Source organism: Archocentrus centrarchus, chromosome 9, assembly GCF_007364275.1.
Source record: "Archocentrus centrarchus isolate MPI-CPG fArcCen1 chromosome 9, fArcCen1, whole genome shotgun sequence".
Classification (NCBI taxonomy): domain Eukaryota; kingdom Metazoa; phylum Chordata; class Actinopteri; order Cichliformes; family Cichlidae; genus Archocentrus; species Archocentrus centrarchus.
In genome coordinates this window covers 15,668,717-15,681,989 of record NC_044354.1, presented here as the reverse complement: position 1 = coordinate 15,681,989, position 13,273 = coordinate 15,668,717, and the positions used below count along the sequence as shown (strand labels likewise).

The 13,273-nt window shown below is 38.3% G+C and overlaps 1 protein-coding gene and 1 long non-coding RNA gene across 2 annotated transcripts; one reads left to right on the top strand and one right to left on the bottom strand.

The window, feature by feature from the left end:
* The first annotated feature begins 1,344 nt into the window (after positions 1-1,344).
* LOC115785409 (uncharacterized) lies at positions 1,345-2,773 on the top strand. The gene is made up of 4 exons (XR_004020362.1): positions 1,345-1,404; positions 1,938-1,969; positions 2,130-2,262; positions 2,702-2,773. It is a non-coding gene; the product is annotated as an uncharacterized LOC115785409 (long non-coding RNA).
* Positions 2,774-6,786: 4,013 nt separating this feature from the next.
* Positions 6,787-11,218, bottom strand: LOC115786157 (uncharacterized). The gene is made up of 8 exons (XM_030738204.1): positions 11,104-11,218; positions 8,771-8,827; positions 8,424-8,657; positions 7,522-7,551; positions 7,343-7,429; positions 7,073-7,142; positions 6,932-6,991; positions 6,787-6,856 (listed from the first exon to the last, which is right to left on the bottom strand). The coding sequence occupies exons 2-8, from the start codon at positions 8,823-8,825 to the stop codon at positions 6,787-6,789; spliced, it is 606 nt and encodes a 201-aa protein (XP_030594064.1). The 5' UTR covers positions 8,826-8,827; positions 11,104-11,218.
* Between the last annotated feature and the right edge of the window lie 2,055 nt (positions 11,219-13,273).

Genomic DNA, 13,273 nt, shown 5'->3' with positions numbered 1-13,273 from the left:
AGGGAAGCATGCCAACATATTTTAAAACTGGACAATATATGAGAATGTTGCCCCTTTATGGACACAGGCATGCAGGTACATTGGCTGGTGAGTGTGGGGGGCTCCAAATGCAACAAATTTTGAGTCTCAGACACTTTATTTCTATTAATCATTATTATGCACCAAGTTGTACCCTTTTTTGCATCAGTAGATATGAAGCACCAGTTTACAAAGTGTACTGGAACTGAATGCAATGAAGCTTTCGGATATGCTGCTTGTTTTTAAAAGCGCAAAAACAGTGGAGGTGGGACCCCATAGCAGCAGTGGTAAGACAGAGCAGACAGCCAGCAGCAAAGGCAGCAGTGAAGATGGACCCTGCTGAGGCCCAAGCAAGAGTGGAAACTGACAGGGCAGGTAGTGAGAAACTGTCTGATGGCCTTGGTGGTGGCTTGAAAGCAGAGGTTAGGGAGACCAGCTCAGGAGGAAAGACAGACTGAAAAACAGACTCAGGGAGGGGCAGCCATCTGCCGCAACTGGTTGAGGGAGAAAACGGAAAGAAGGGTGCATTGAAAATAGTCTTCCATGGAAGTTTCAGCACCAAAGTAGAAGAACAAGTAACCTCACACAATGCACTTCCTGTTGGCAGCACACCTTGTTTTTGTGAGGCACAAATGGTAACAATTCACGCATTGAATTTGAGATGACTGTCTCATCATTTCCTCATCGGGATCTAACTATCAATTGCTACAACTGCTTAAATAAAGAAAAAAGAAGGACCAAAATCTGACATATTTACAAACACAGATCATGGAAACATGATTAGTCTTCTTGGACTCTTTCCTGGCCTACTTGCATGGTTTCTCAGTGTGGCCAGAAGGTGGATGTGACAAAGTCTCTCTGTTCTCCCATTAAATAATGTCCACAATCTTAAACAAGAGAAAAATACAGGCAAGCACCGCCACATAATTCACACATATTTCTACACTGGCTGAAGGGAAACACATAAACATATTTTTAAACTAGACTTTGACCATCTAAACCACTCAGGAAGAAATATAATTGTCAAGAAATTCTTCATTTTAAAAAATGATGAGCAAATGCTGCATTCCTCTTAATAATAATTCTCATATTTGCTCATTCATATGCCTGTCAAGCGAGATCTAGGCCTCTTTTGTTTGGTCATTGTTATATAATGCAACAAGTTGGCAGCTCTGTCTGATGAGGTATGTGTTTGTTTACTAGTTTTACATTAGTATCGGGCTTGGTTATCTTTTTGTATCATCACTGGTTGTTTCTGTATGATGAAATGTGAGGCGTAGAGGTATAAAATGTGCTGATCTGAGCTTCAGGAGCAGAAACTTCTCAACTCAACACTTATCAACCTGAATATTCTTACACATCTGCTGGACGGAGTAGCTGAAGGAGGTTGGACATTTTTTCTTCTTTCTATTATTAATTAATCTAGCTGGAGCTTGTTTTTGAGAGCTTTAAGTGTCTATCAATGAATTGTTGTTCACTTTAATAAAAATAAATAATAAAAAATAATTAAAAGCATCTGTAAGCCATGTTAATGATTGAAAGCCTATGAAAGCTAGTTTAAATGTACAGCAATAACAAATGGATAAATGGTATTAAAAAAAAAGACAAATCTACATGGGTCTGCTCAAAGTAATGGATCAAATGATCAGGTTAAAGGAAAATATTTAATTGAAAGTGATGGATAAAATGTTGTTTGGTAAAAGAAGTCTAATCTTGTATGAGACAGTAAACTTTAATGATTAAATGTATCCAGTCTGAGGTTTTAGGGCTCTGTAAACCCATATAAGCTTTTTCTTCAAATATAAGTATTGTGTTTGTTGATGGTAATCCTCAGTGTTCCTGAGCCCCTTTCCAGAACAGTTATATTTATGGATTCCTGATGTATATTTGTGTTCATGTTTCCATATCTAAATTTTCAGGTGTGCATTCTGGGGCCCAGCAGTCAAAATGAGTAAGCTTCAACATTTTTCTTTCATTGTTGCTGAATTACAAAAACAAAACAACACCAAAAGGAGATGCAATAATTTCCAAAAATAGTCACATAGTTGCCTTTGTTGTTTTTCTGCTGCTCAGCTCATGTATATTAACCTCAACTTCCTTTATTATTTCAGGTTCTAATCAAACTCCCTTCACTGTGCTGGTGAGTGCACCCAGTGGAAACACGAACTACAAGGCTTATGCTGCTGTTAAAGGGAGCCTCTTTGGGGCACTGGTGAGGCTGAAATACTCGGATCAAAATTTCAAGTAAGGCCATCATATCAGCTGTTTCTTTTCACATAGAAGCTAGACATTTTCTCTTGTTCTCTCAATGTGTAATTGAAATTGAGTTTCTGGGTGTGAATCTTTGATCTTCAGATGACTAATTGTGCACTGTAATGTTTTCTCCCATTTGTCGACATTCAGTAAAAATATAACAGTTTTGCTGACCATTAAAAACAAATCTTCACACTTTCATCTGATCACAGTAGACTACAGAAACCTGCATATGTGTTGAGTACAGTCAGAAACCACTTCACACCTTTAGCATCAACAAAATGCCTTCCTTTTATTAATGTCTTGTAAGTCCCTATGATGCTCTTATACTTTTGCAATCACATTAAAGGACCTTCTATAAGAGCTTGACTGTTATATTAAGTATTTCCCATAATTTTGTCCTTTAAAAAGTCATGCCCTGTGTTTACAGCTTCGCCTACATAGCCAATGACGACTATGGACCATTCCTCCAGAGTGTGAATGGTTTGGCAGGAGATTCATCACACTACTGGCAACTGCTGAGTGGTGACACCCCGCTTAATGTTGATGAGTCAACCAAGCTCATGATGTCTGAGATCATCTCTGTTTGGGCATTTGATACACACAGTCCAACCTGTCCTATTATAATATTCTCTGAACCTCTTTTTGTTGTTTTTTTGCAGGTATGGGATGTTACCCTCCAAAGGCAAATGAGGTCATCACCCTGAAATACACCAAAATCTAAGATTAGATAAAGTTTCACTGTAACTTAAAGCCAACCAGTGTGCACTGGTCTTTGGCAGGTTGAGGTGAATGCTTGGCTTTTTGTGTAATTTTTCAAATTACAAATTCCTATTCATGATAAAATACACTGAAAATGTTCTAATCATAAATCAGTAGCCTATCACTAGTTTTGATTCTTTGACAGGGTTTGTGTCAGAATTAATTAATTAAAATGATAGCTTTAAAGTTCATTCCTGCCACAGTGTAGTAGTCTGGAGTAACTGAAACCTTCATTAGTTACAAGAGCAATCAGTAAAACACACTAAAGTATCAAGTCATATTAATCAACTCAACTTCTTAAACAGTTCTTTTGATTTATTGCCTTTATGACAACTTTATATGTATTTAGGACCAATTAGTGGATCCCCGATTTGCCATATGTGCTATAATTTCAAATTTAAATTCCATTATTTGATGTATTTAGTCAGTGCCTGACTAAATACTTTTTTGCCCCACTGTATAAAGATCTCATAGTATCATTTTATTCCAATAGATAATATTTGCTCTCAGGGTTACTTGTGGCTCCTAGAGTTTCTAATAGTAGATATATATATATATATATATATGAAGCACCAGTTTACAAATCCACAGGAGAATTTTCCAAAATGAGTGCCCCTACAGGGCAGCCATCTCGACCTGATTGTATGAGATAGCCTTTAAACTGCAACCCAGCATTTGTTTATTTTTTGTTTTTTAAAAATTTCCCATGTCATGTAGTATGGGGATAATCTGTGGAGGACCACGCATATTGAAATGAAGCATTTCATGATTTAATAATCAACAGGGCAATAAAACATGCATTAGTAAATTTGTTTAAAAATTACTTTTTAAATTTATTTTACTTATTTTGACATTAATAATGTAATACATTATGTAATAATTTAATGGACAATAAAAAATTATAAATAAATAGTTCTAACTGTTAATCCATTAATAAACACTTTACATGGAAAAGGGATATGCAGAAAAAAAAACCTCAATTAACTAGGCAACAGACATTCTTGGACAGGAATGGATGCAAACAAACTGAATTTTTGCAGAGGACATCCAGGGTCAAGGAAACAATGTTTGTGAAGGACAGAAGTGTTAGCTCCACTGGGGTACAGTGGGTAATTCACAAAGAGCCAGTTTCCAGGACAATCTCAAAGAAGTCGGAGAGGACGAGCTTGCAGGAAGGGGCAGGAAGGGTTGGAGGAGGGTGCGTAGGTGAGGCGAGAAGATTAATCTCCTTCAAGGAATCTTTAACAGGGAAGTACTGAATCGATGAAGACGGGAGAGAAATCTCAGGTAAGTTTCATGGTCCTTTCTTTGGCAGGAACGTGCTAGAACACACACAGGAACACAGAGGTAAATACATGAGAAAGTAATCACAGGGAGTAGCTGAGAGCGAGCCTGTTTAACACGCAGAGACAGCAGACAATCTGGAAGTTGAAGCTGCCTCCTGAGCCACTGATGAGACCAATGAGCCACAGGTGCATGTTTCAGCTCTTTATATCAGATTTTGCATCAAATGCAAAAAATGTCATAACTTTTTGGCTTCAGTGCATACAAACTTCAGCTTTTGGCTTTTACAGTTGGCTTGCAGGGCAACAATTCCATTTCTTTTAACAGGTTCAACAAGTTCACGTAAGAGTTCAACAGAGACCAACACAGTGGCAGTTTGATGGGTAAATTTTGGCCTAATTTGAATTAGGGTGGGGTGGGATCATTATGATTGACAGATTACACTTCTGGCTTCTTTCTGATTGAGTGGATTTCTCTTCTGAAGACAGGCAGTTCAAATGTCAACATTTAGTTTCAGCTGGCCGTATTTCAGGAAGCAGGTTCAACAAACTGAGTTTTAAAAAAATCTGAGTTGATCAACTTTGAGTTTCCCATTGTAGAACTGCTAATTGTATTGTAGGGTCTTTACCTACAATGTGCCTTGAAGCGCCTGTTTGTTCTGATTTGGTGCTATACAAATAAAATGTAATTGAATTAATCAGAATTAGTTCGATCAACTATGTTCAGCCTCAGCTAAGCGCACGTGTGAGTAGAGAAACAATGAACATGTATCAGAGCTGACTGCCTATGATCTCTACATCAGTGTAGATGTATATGTGTGTCAGCTGTCATCATTTATTTTCATTAGATGATGCTGACAATCTAATGTTACCTTCCAGTTTTAAATCTAATGATTCAGTTGTAACCTGACAGGGACAAAATGAAGGAAACAGAAAGTGAAGATAAAAATATGGAGAAATGGATCAGACACAGTTTACTGACAGACCTGCCTTAATCTTCCCAGCCTAAGCATTTATAATTTAATCTAATCTCAGTCTTCACCTGATAGATGATGGCTTCCTGACATCCACTAGTTCGCATTTAACTTAAAAAAATAAAATAAAATACAGGGCAGCTTTCCAAATGTAAAGTTTTATGAGAAAAGGCAAGCATATTACAAATGTCTCAGCTTTTATAGTACTGTATATGCTGGTCAGCTATATCTGAAATATTTCAGTTTAGTTTTGGAAGGATGAGACATTTTAAATAAGGATTACAGGTCAAGTCGGGACAAAATAAGCCGCTATGAATGGATCACGAAAAACATTTCATTTAACAGAAAATGGCTATAAAATATACATAAAATATAGTGTGTTGACACAGTAAACAAAAGGAAAAACTGACTGTGGAGCAGCCCTCATCTGAATAAAATCAGCAAGATTAACATTTAAAATTCAAATCTCCAACATCACACCTGAATTTAACATGACTATGTTAAGAGGATCTAAAATTGATGACCCGTTAATCAGACCTTGTATTTTTTATTTTAAAAAGCCTCAGTGACTCGGAGTTTGTCACAGAAAAGATCACCTCTTTATTAGACGAGTTATTGAGCAGCTGACTGACTTGATTCGTTACAAGCGCACACCTGCAGTTTGTCACCTGTCGCGACACCTGAGAACTGTCGATGTGAGACGGTGTGTACATAAAGCTATAGGGCATGTTAGGTGTACATCTGTGTCGGTTGCTGTAGTCATTTTTTCGTCTCTACAAATCTTTGGTGTGACGCATCAAACTCACAGTAATCGTCTTCTTCTTCTGGCCGCTGCAGTCCTCACAGTGCGCCTTTCTCCTCAACGCGATCCACAACCGACACAAAACTGCGGTTTAGAGGAGGACACGCAGCGCTTATTTAGACCGCAGGCTGACTGTGAACCTCTGCCGAGCAGCCCTGTGTCGTGCGTCTGTCTCTCTCTGCCCTGCTTCTTTACAACTGTGCCATTCAGTGCGCCACTGGATTCAAGAAAGCTCGAAAAGTGGCACGAACAGGCCCTCTGCTGGCCGCAACAAATATCACAGGTTTGTTCAGCATCAATAAAGCTTCAACTTGATTCTGTGAAGTTCATAACCGGGGCAGCACGTGGTGTAGATAATCCAAAAACCGTGGCTGTTGGGTTGATTAGTGATTCTAAATTGAGTGTGAATGGTTGTCTATCTGTGTTAGCCCTGCAACACCCCTCCCCTTGTTCCATGACAGCTGGGATATACTCCAGCCCAACTGCTGGAGGAAGACAAGGATGAAAGTGGCGTTAATATGAAGATCGATCTATCTATCTATCTATCTATCTATCTATCTATCTATCTATCTATCTATCTATCTATCTATCTATCACATGGTTATCATGGTCTACCAAGAGGGACATAATAAGGTAGGGAAGAAACCATGTTTGTTAATAAATATTTATTTACCAAAACACACACAAAATAAATTTACAAATCTCCACTGTCAGATTGGAATGCAGAGCTGCCATTCTCCAATCCAGGACTGGCTTGAGTGTGTCTAAAGATAGGAAACATCTTAAAATGAGCATATTTTCATCTATACAGTATGTGAGTGTATTTAATGTTCACTGACCTCTCAGTGGTGTCTCCACAGCTGTGGACTTCTGTTAGGGGCACAGTCACGCCAGGCTCACTGAAACAAGGTTATATTATGATCAGATGAATGATCACAGTAGGAAATGGATAAATGTGACTACTTTTATATTTCAGTAACCTTTGCTGCTGATGATTTGGTGCCATTTTGTATAAGATACCCACACCAAAGACCAGCAGTGCCACAAAACCTGTGGAATCAAGAGGTTGATATTTCAGACACTTGCTTCAAAAAGAGCAAACACAATAAAATTGAGATCTCACCTGACTATTGTCAGGCAATCAGCAAAGAAGCGTTAGATTGGCATAGTAAAAACAAGCTGGGTTAGCAGCAGAAGCCTTTTTTTAAATGCACGATAATGTATGACGACTGATGGGGTTTGCAACTTACAAACTACTCCTGTCACGACGCCCGGTGTTTTAGTATTGAGCTGCTCAGCTTTTTGGATACCGGTTGGCGTGACCGAAGGTGTGGTAGCTAGAGGCAAAGATGCTAGATGAACTTTATTTCGTGATTAACAAAACGATGAGGAACAGGTGTGTGTGTTCCTAATTTTAAAAATATATTACCTCCATTTAAAAAAGCACAAACATCAGGGGCTAGTTGAGAAAGAAGAGAAAGATGGTCACTAGAAACAACAGCATCAGTTACTAGACACCAAAAAGATACGCAGGTATTTTTATCAATGTTTTTCCCTCTGTTTACATCTAGAAAAGTCTAATATATAATAAGAATCAACATTAGTGAACTTACAGTACATATTTCAGAGAAACTACATACAAATCTAGGCTCTAACTATACTAAATATTGGGACTTTTTCAGGTAGTGTTCATTAGGCATAACTGACTCTTGGCCTTTTCTCATACAATCCTTGACTCATACCATTCCTGACTAATATACAGTAAATTTTTAAAATGTGACACAGGGGCCGGTTTCAGAAGCAAATCATAGTATGAGATGTCTATGACTCATAGTATGAGTTTAAACTGTTAAAATATGTAAAATAAATGTGTAGCAGTGTCCTTTAAAGGAATTTCTTCAAGCAGGAAGTAATTATCAAACAGAGCCCTGAGCTGCAGTAATGCTGACTGTATCTGATATACCAGCATTGCAAAAATAAAAGTGGACTCAGGAGATGAACAGAATATCTTTTCTATCATTGACTCATAAAAGAATTAATTTTTTTTTTTTTTAAGTGCTGCTGAATTCACTGTATGCTTTATGCAAGGCTTTATGTTGCACAGTATTCCCTTTATTTATGAGTACAGGGGTTAAATATTCAGTTTTTTCCAAAATAGTTAGCCAGATTTCTGACACTAATACATGATGGTCCTAACATTCCCACTGGAGCACAATTAGTAATCTAAGATCTGTTACTTTCAGGGTAATGAAAAGAAGGGGGGAAAAAAAGCTTAGGAATGGTTTAAATGTTTGCAAGAAAACCTTTTTTTTTTTTTTTTAATACAAATACCTTTACAGTTTTTCGTTTTTATGTATCCTGTGTCGCTTTCAAATTCGCATAAATTTGCGGCGACGGAAAGAAATGCTCGACCGCGATGCTCACACACAGTATTGGGCTCAGGGGGAACGAAGCACTCTGCGATGCTTCTTTTGTTAAGCATCTCAACGTCGTCACAGTAAACATGAGTAACATTAGCAGCACAGCCTTCACTCTCGCAGTAGAACACCTGCACACTGGTTCCACCTGTAAGACAATGCAGTTTATCCATAACACACACATGAGCTTTAACTAATGTATTTATTGTGATTATTGTGTTTACTGTGATTAAAGTTTAAACAAGAGAAGATATTTCTGACCTGCTGTGAGTGAAGAGCACAGAAAAACCAATCCAGTGGTCACCAACAGCAGCATCTCTGTCAAGATGATTAAAAAAAAAAAAGATCTAAGCTGAATGCTCTCCGATTTGGGGTGCTGAGTGTAAACTGAACTGTGCTAAAATCAACTGCAACATTTTTGCCACATTTAGTTCCAACTATTATTTTTTTTTTTTAAATGTGTTGTGAAGTTTTTCAGGTCACCTTTTCCCATATTGACAGTGATAAGTGCAATACCTACATCCACACTGAAGTGTGAATTGATAAATAGATCATATTTAAGATTGAAGCAGTAATTAATGGTAGGACTTCTTTGAGCAGTCTTGTAGGAATGGGGTCTAATAGACATGTAGGTGGTTTGGAGTAAGTAACTACTGAAGTTAACTCAAAAAAGATCAGAGTCTAAACAAATACCAGCAGTACTGAAAGCAGCTGAACATAAAGATGCATCTTTGACATGATTGAGTAATTTTTTTCTCTAATAGTTAAAATTTTATTTGTGAAGAAATTCATGAAGTCATTATTGGTTAAAGTTAAAGGAATACAGAGCTTCGACTCTTTGTCAGCCTGGCTACAGTGCTGACAAGAAACCTGGGGTTGTTCTTATTTTCTTCAATTAGTGATGAATAGTAAGATGTCCTAGCTTTATGGCGGGCTTTTCTATAGAGCAACAAATTCTTCTTCCAGGCTAAATGAAGATCTTCTAAATTAATGAGATGCCAGAACATCACACATGCTCCTCAAGCCATTCCTGAACCGTTTTTGCCTACCGTACTACTCCACTTGCGGGGTAATGAGCGCCCTCTGCCTGTTGTGTGGTGCATGTAGCTTTCTGCCATGGTCTGACAGGCAGGTTGTAACAGAAGGAAATGGGCAGGCGGGGGATTCTCTCGCCTCGATTGCTGAGCCTAAAATGAATCTGTGCATCTAATCTTATTAGATGCACAGATTCATTAATTTCATTAGTGCATCTAATTTTATTAGATGCACTAATGAAATTAGATGCACACAACTGATAGAACACAAAGCACATTTCATTTATAATACTGTAAATATGGTCAATAATTCACAGTATTTGTGTGAACCTGAATTCTGATTTAAAAAAAAAAAAACACAAATACGAATCTAGACGTTCGGACAAATGTTGGTGGATGGCGCAGTGTCGCCAGTTTCTGCAGCTTGTGAACACATTGGGCTGGAAAATTATATAGATATATCTATATAATTATAAAATTATATACATGTATAATTTTACAATAAAAACTTCCTATAAACCTACCAAATATGGTGAAAAGCAGCCAAAATGCCAACAACTCACCCAAAGCTGTGTATATTTAAATATATATCACACCTGGTGCTATTAACGTGAGTTTCAATGGAGGTTTTGTTGTGTTGGGCTGGCAACTGTCAGTCAGATCTGGCAACCATGGGGATGGGCGGCAGTGATAACCTATTCCGCTTCAGTGCGAATTACGGAAGATAGAAAGGAAAAGCCATCAGGTGCGCAGTTTAGGAAAAAGAGGAGAAATAAGCAAAAGAAGAAGCTGTCTAATATTTCAGTTTCTTCCATGTTTTTTCAAATAAAAATTTAAAAGAAATTCTTAAGAAATTATTCTTAGACATTACCCTCTAAATTCAAATGTTTTTTTTAAGACCACAGGGCAACAGTTTGGTCCCATGTAAACTTGGTGCTTAGCCCAAACAGGCTTAGGGATAGGACAGGCTAGAACCGCCACTGCAGGTATTCCCCGGTAAGTGACGCACACGTACCCGGCCATCCACGTGACGCTCCTCTGTATTACAATCTTAGCTCACACGTGGGGCTTCCAACACGCGCGCACAAACACGCTTCTTTCGACAGATCCCTACTATATTTGATATCATATTTGGAACAATATTTGGACGACCTTCTTGACGAAACCCTCGCAGCAATTTGTGTCTCCTCCCGGTCAAGTACCAGGCTGTCACCGGAGCAACTATGTATATTTAAGGTATATAGCGAACTTTAAAAATGAGATTTACAAACTTTGCTGTACAGTGACATCGCATCACATTCATGTTTAGAAATAAATGAGGCACAATGCTGCAGTCAAAACATGCTTCACTCCGAGGAGTGAAGCTTCTCTCAGGATGAACACAGAGCCGAGTGTGAAGTGAAGCTGAGACACCGCGGTGAAGTTAGTTCAAGTAGGATATTGGATATTCAAGCTCCGCGGAGTTAGCGGTATCTAGCTCACGGTTGATCCGATTGAGGGATTCAGATTTCGGCCAGCCGCTCTCTGCCGCTGCCTCCTCTCACAGGCGGAGAGACCTACCATTCAGGTTGGAGATCAGGGATGCCTGCTATCTGCTGTTCCCCGGTGGTAAACGGACCTTTGTGACCTCGCAGTGGAAGTTTACAGTCGGCTCAGTGGGACACTACAGTAAAAAGAGAGCGAGGGTGCGACAAGCTAAATACATTTCGCTCGGACATCTGAAGTCACGTGGTTTGCAATAGCGGCGCAATTATTTATTTCTCTGTAATTATTTAAACGCGTCTTGCTTGTGCCACGAAACGTATCACGCATACTATCAAGTTGTCAGACCAGAGTCGTGAATTTTTACTTTCTCATTAGTTTTGATTGTTACCCCGCCGCACCCCCGGAGGAGGGAAGCTGAAGTTAGTTTCCGATTGCAGCTTCCGATTCGGGAAATGGCTAAAGGGCCATTCCACTTAATTTTTCGCTACCTTCAGCATCTTTAATCTGCTCTAGTTAAAAATCTACAACACCTACACACTTCAAACCTGGATTAGATTATTCTGCACTAATAGCAGAGTATTTAAAACCAAGTGTGTGATTTGTGAAACCTTGATCTGATTTGTGAAACTTCAATAAAGGGCTATTTCAGCAACTTTTTTGCATCTGGATCACATTAGAACTGCTCTAGCTCCAAAACTACAACACCTACACACTTCAAACCTGGATTAGATTATACTAAACTGATAGCAGAATAATTTAAACCATGTGTGTGATTTGTGAAACCTTGATCTGATTTGTGAAACTTCAATAAAAGGCCATTTCAGCACTTTTTTCCATCTGGACCACACGACAACTGAACTCCTCCTTCTCTGAAATTTGCATTATTTTGCTGTTATTTCCACATTTAACTTTCTGTTTTCTCTAATTTTTTTCATCTTCAGTGTAGCAAGATTTGGTCTTGTGTTCTTTTTATCTCTGATACCAACTGGGATAATGCTTCCAACAACTTCATGATCTCTTTCTTCTGGTATTAACTTTTTGCTCTTCTTTAACACAGAAAGTACTCCTACATAAGTGCTTCTTTTTCAGTGTCGTTTATCTGCTTAAACCCCCAGTTGGTCATGGTAGATGGCTGTTCACACTGACGATGGGAAGGTTGTTCCAGGTTAAAAGAAGTGTTTGCTCTCCGTTGTCGCTACATGCTTGCTTTCTATAAGGGTTTGCTGCAAAGTTAAAGACAAATGCAAATCATTGTCCACTGTGGCTCCATGATGAACAAAGAGTGAATGTTGCACATCCATGACTGGATGCTATCTGCTGGGTTTCCTCAGATAAAGAAACTGCTTGGAACAAGTGTGAATCATAATCTGAACTTTACTGGCTTGTTTGATTACTACTGTCAATTGAAATGTATGTATTATTAGGTTTAATTGACCTTTTTTTAAGGTAAGGCTTCCTTTAGGTTAGGGGTGGGGTGGGGGGTTCAAATCCAGGGCTCCAGGGCTGGTGTCCTGCAACTTTTAAATGTATCTCTGCTTTAACACACCTGAGTAAAATAATGAGGTCATTAGCACCTGTTCGTCATGCTCATTGACTTATGAAAAGACCAGTAGTGCAACAAAAACATTTTTCAAAAGAAATCTGTTGTTTGAAAGTCCACTGGTCACAACAAAGATAGGTAGAAATAGGTGAGATGAAGCAGGGTCTGAAATAATGAAACATGTTAGCGTAAACCCTTTGTAACCTTTATTAGAATGTAAAGTAAATATTTGTATTTTTAGAAAACAGTTTTTACCATTACATTTTTGGATGTAACGCAGGCATCCATAAATGCACTGGAAAACACCAGAGCACTAACCAGGGCTGAGGCAGTGGAACAAATTGAACATGGCCAAGTGGAGGAGAGGTAAGAGAATTAAAATGACTGACGCAATATGACAATCTAAAAATAATCATGTATAAGAAACAGAAAAAGAATTCAAATGATTCATAACTTAATGCCTTTTTTGCAGAGAGAGGGAGGAGAGCTTCTCATGCAACTACGAGCAGAAATAGAGAGACGATCAAATCAATAAACTCAAAGAAAAGCTCTGAAATAAAAGTTGTTTACAAGTTTGAAGTTTGGCATGTTTATGGTTTTAACTAGGACTTGTCATACTAACACACACTTGCCTATTTTGACTTTTCTTTTCATTGTGCTCTAATTATTTAGCCAGAATAATCTAGTCCAGGTTTGAAGTGTGTA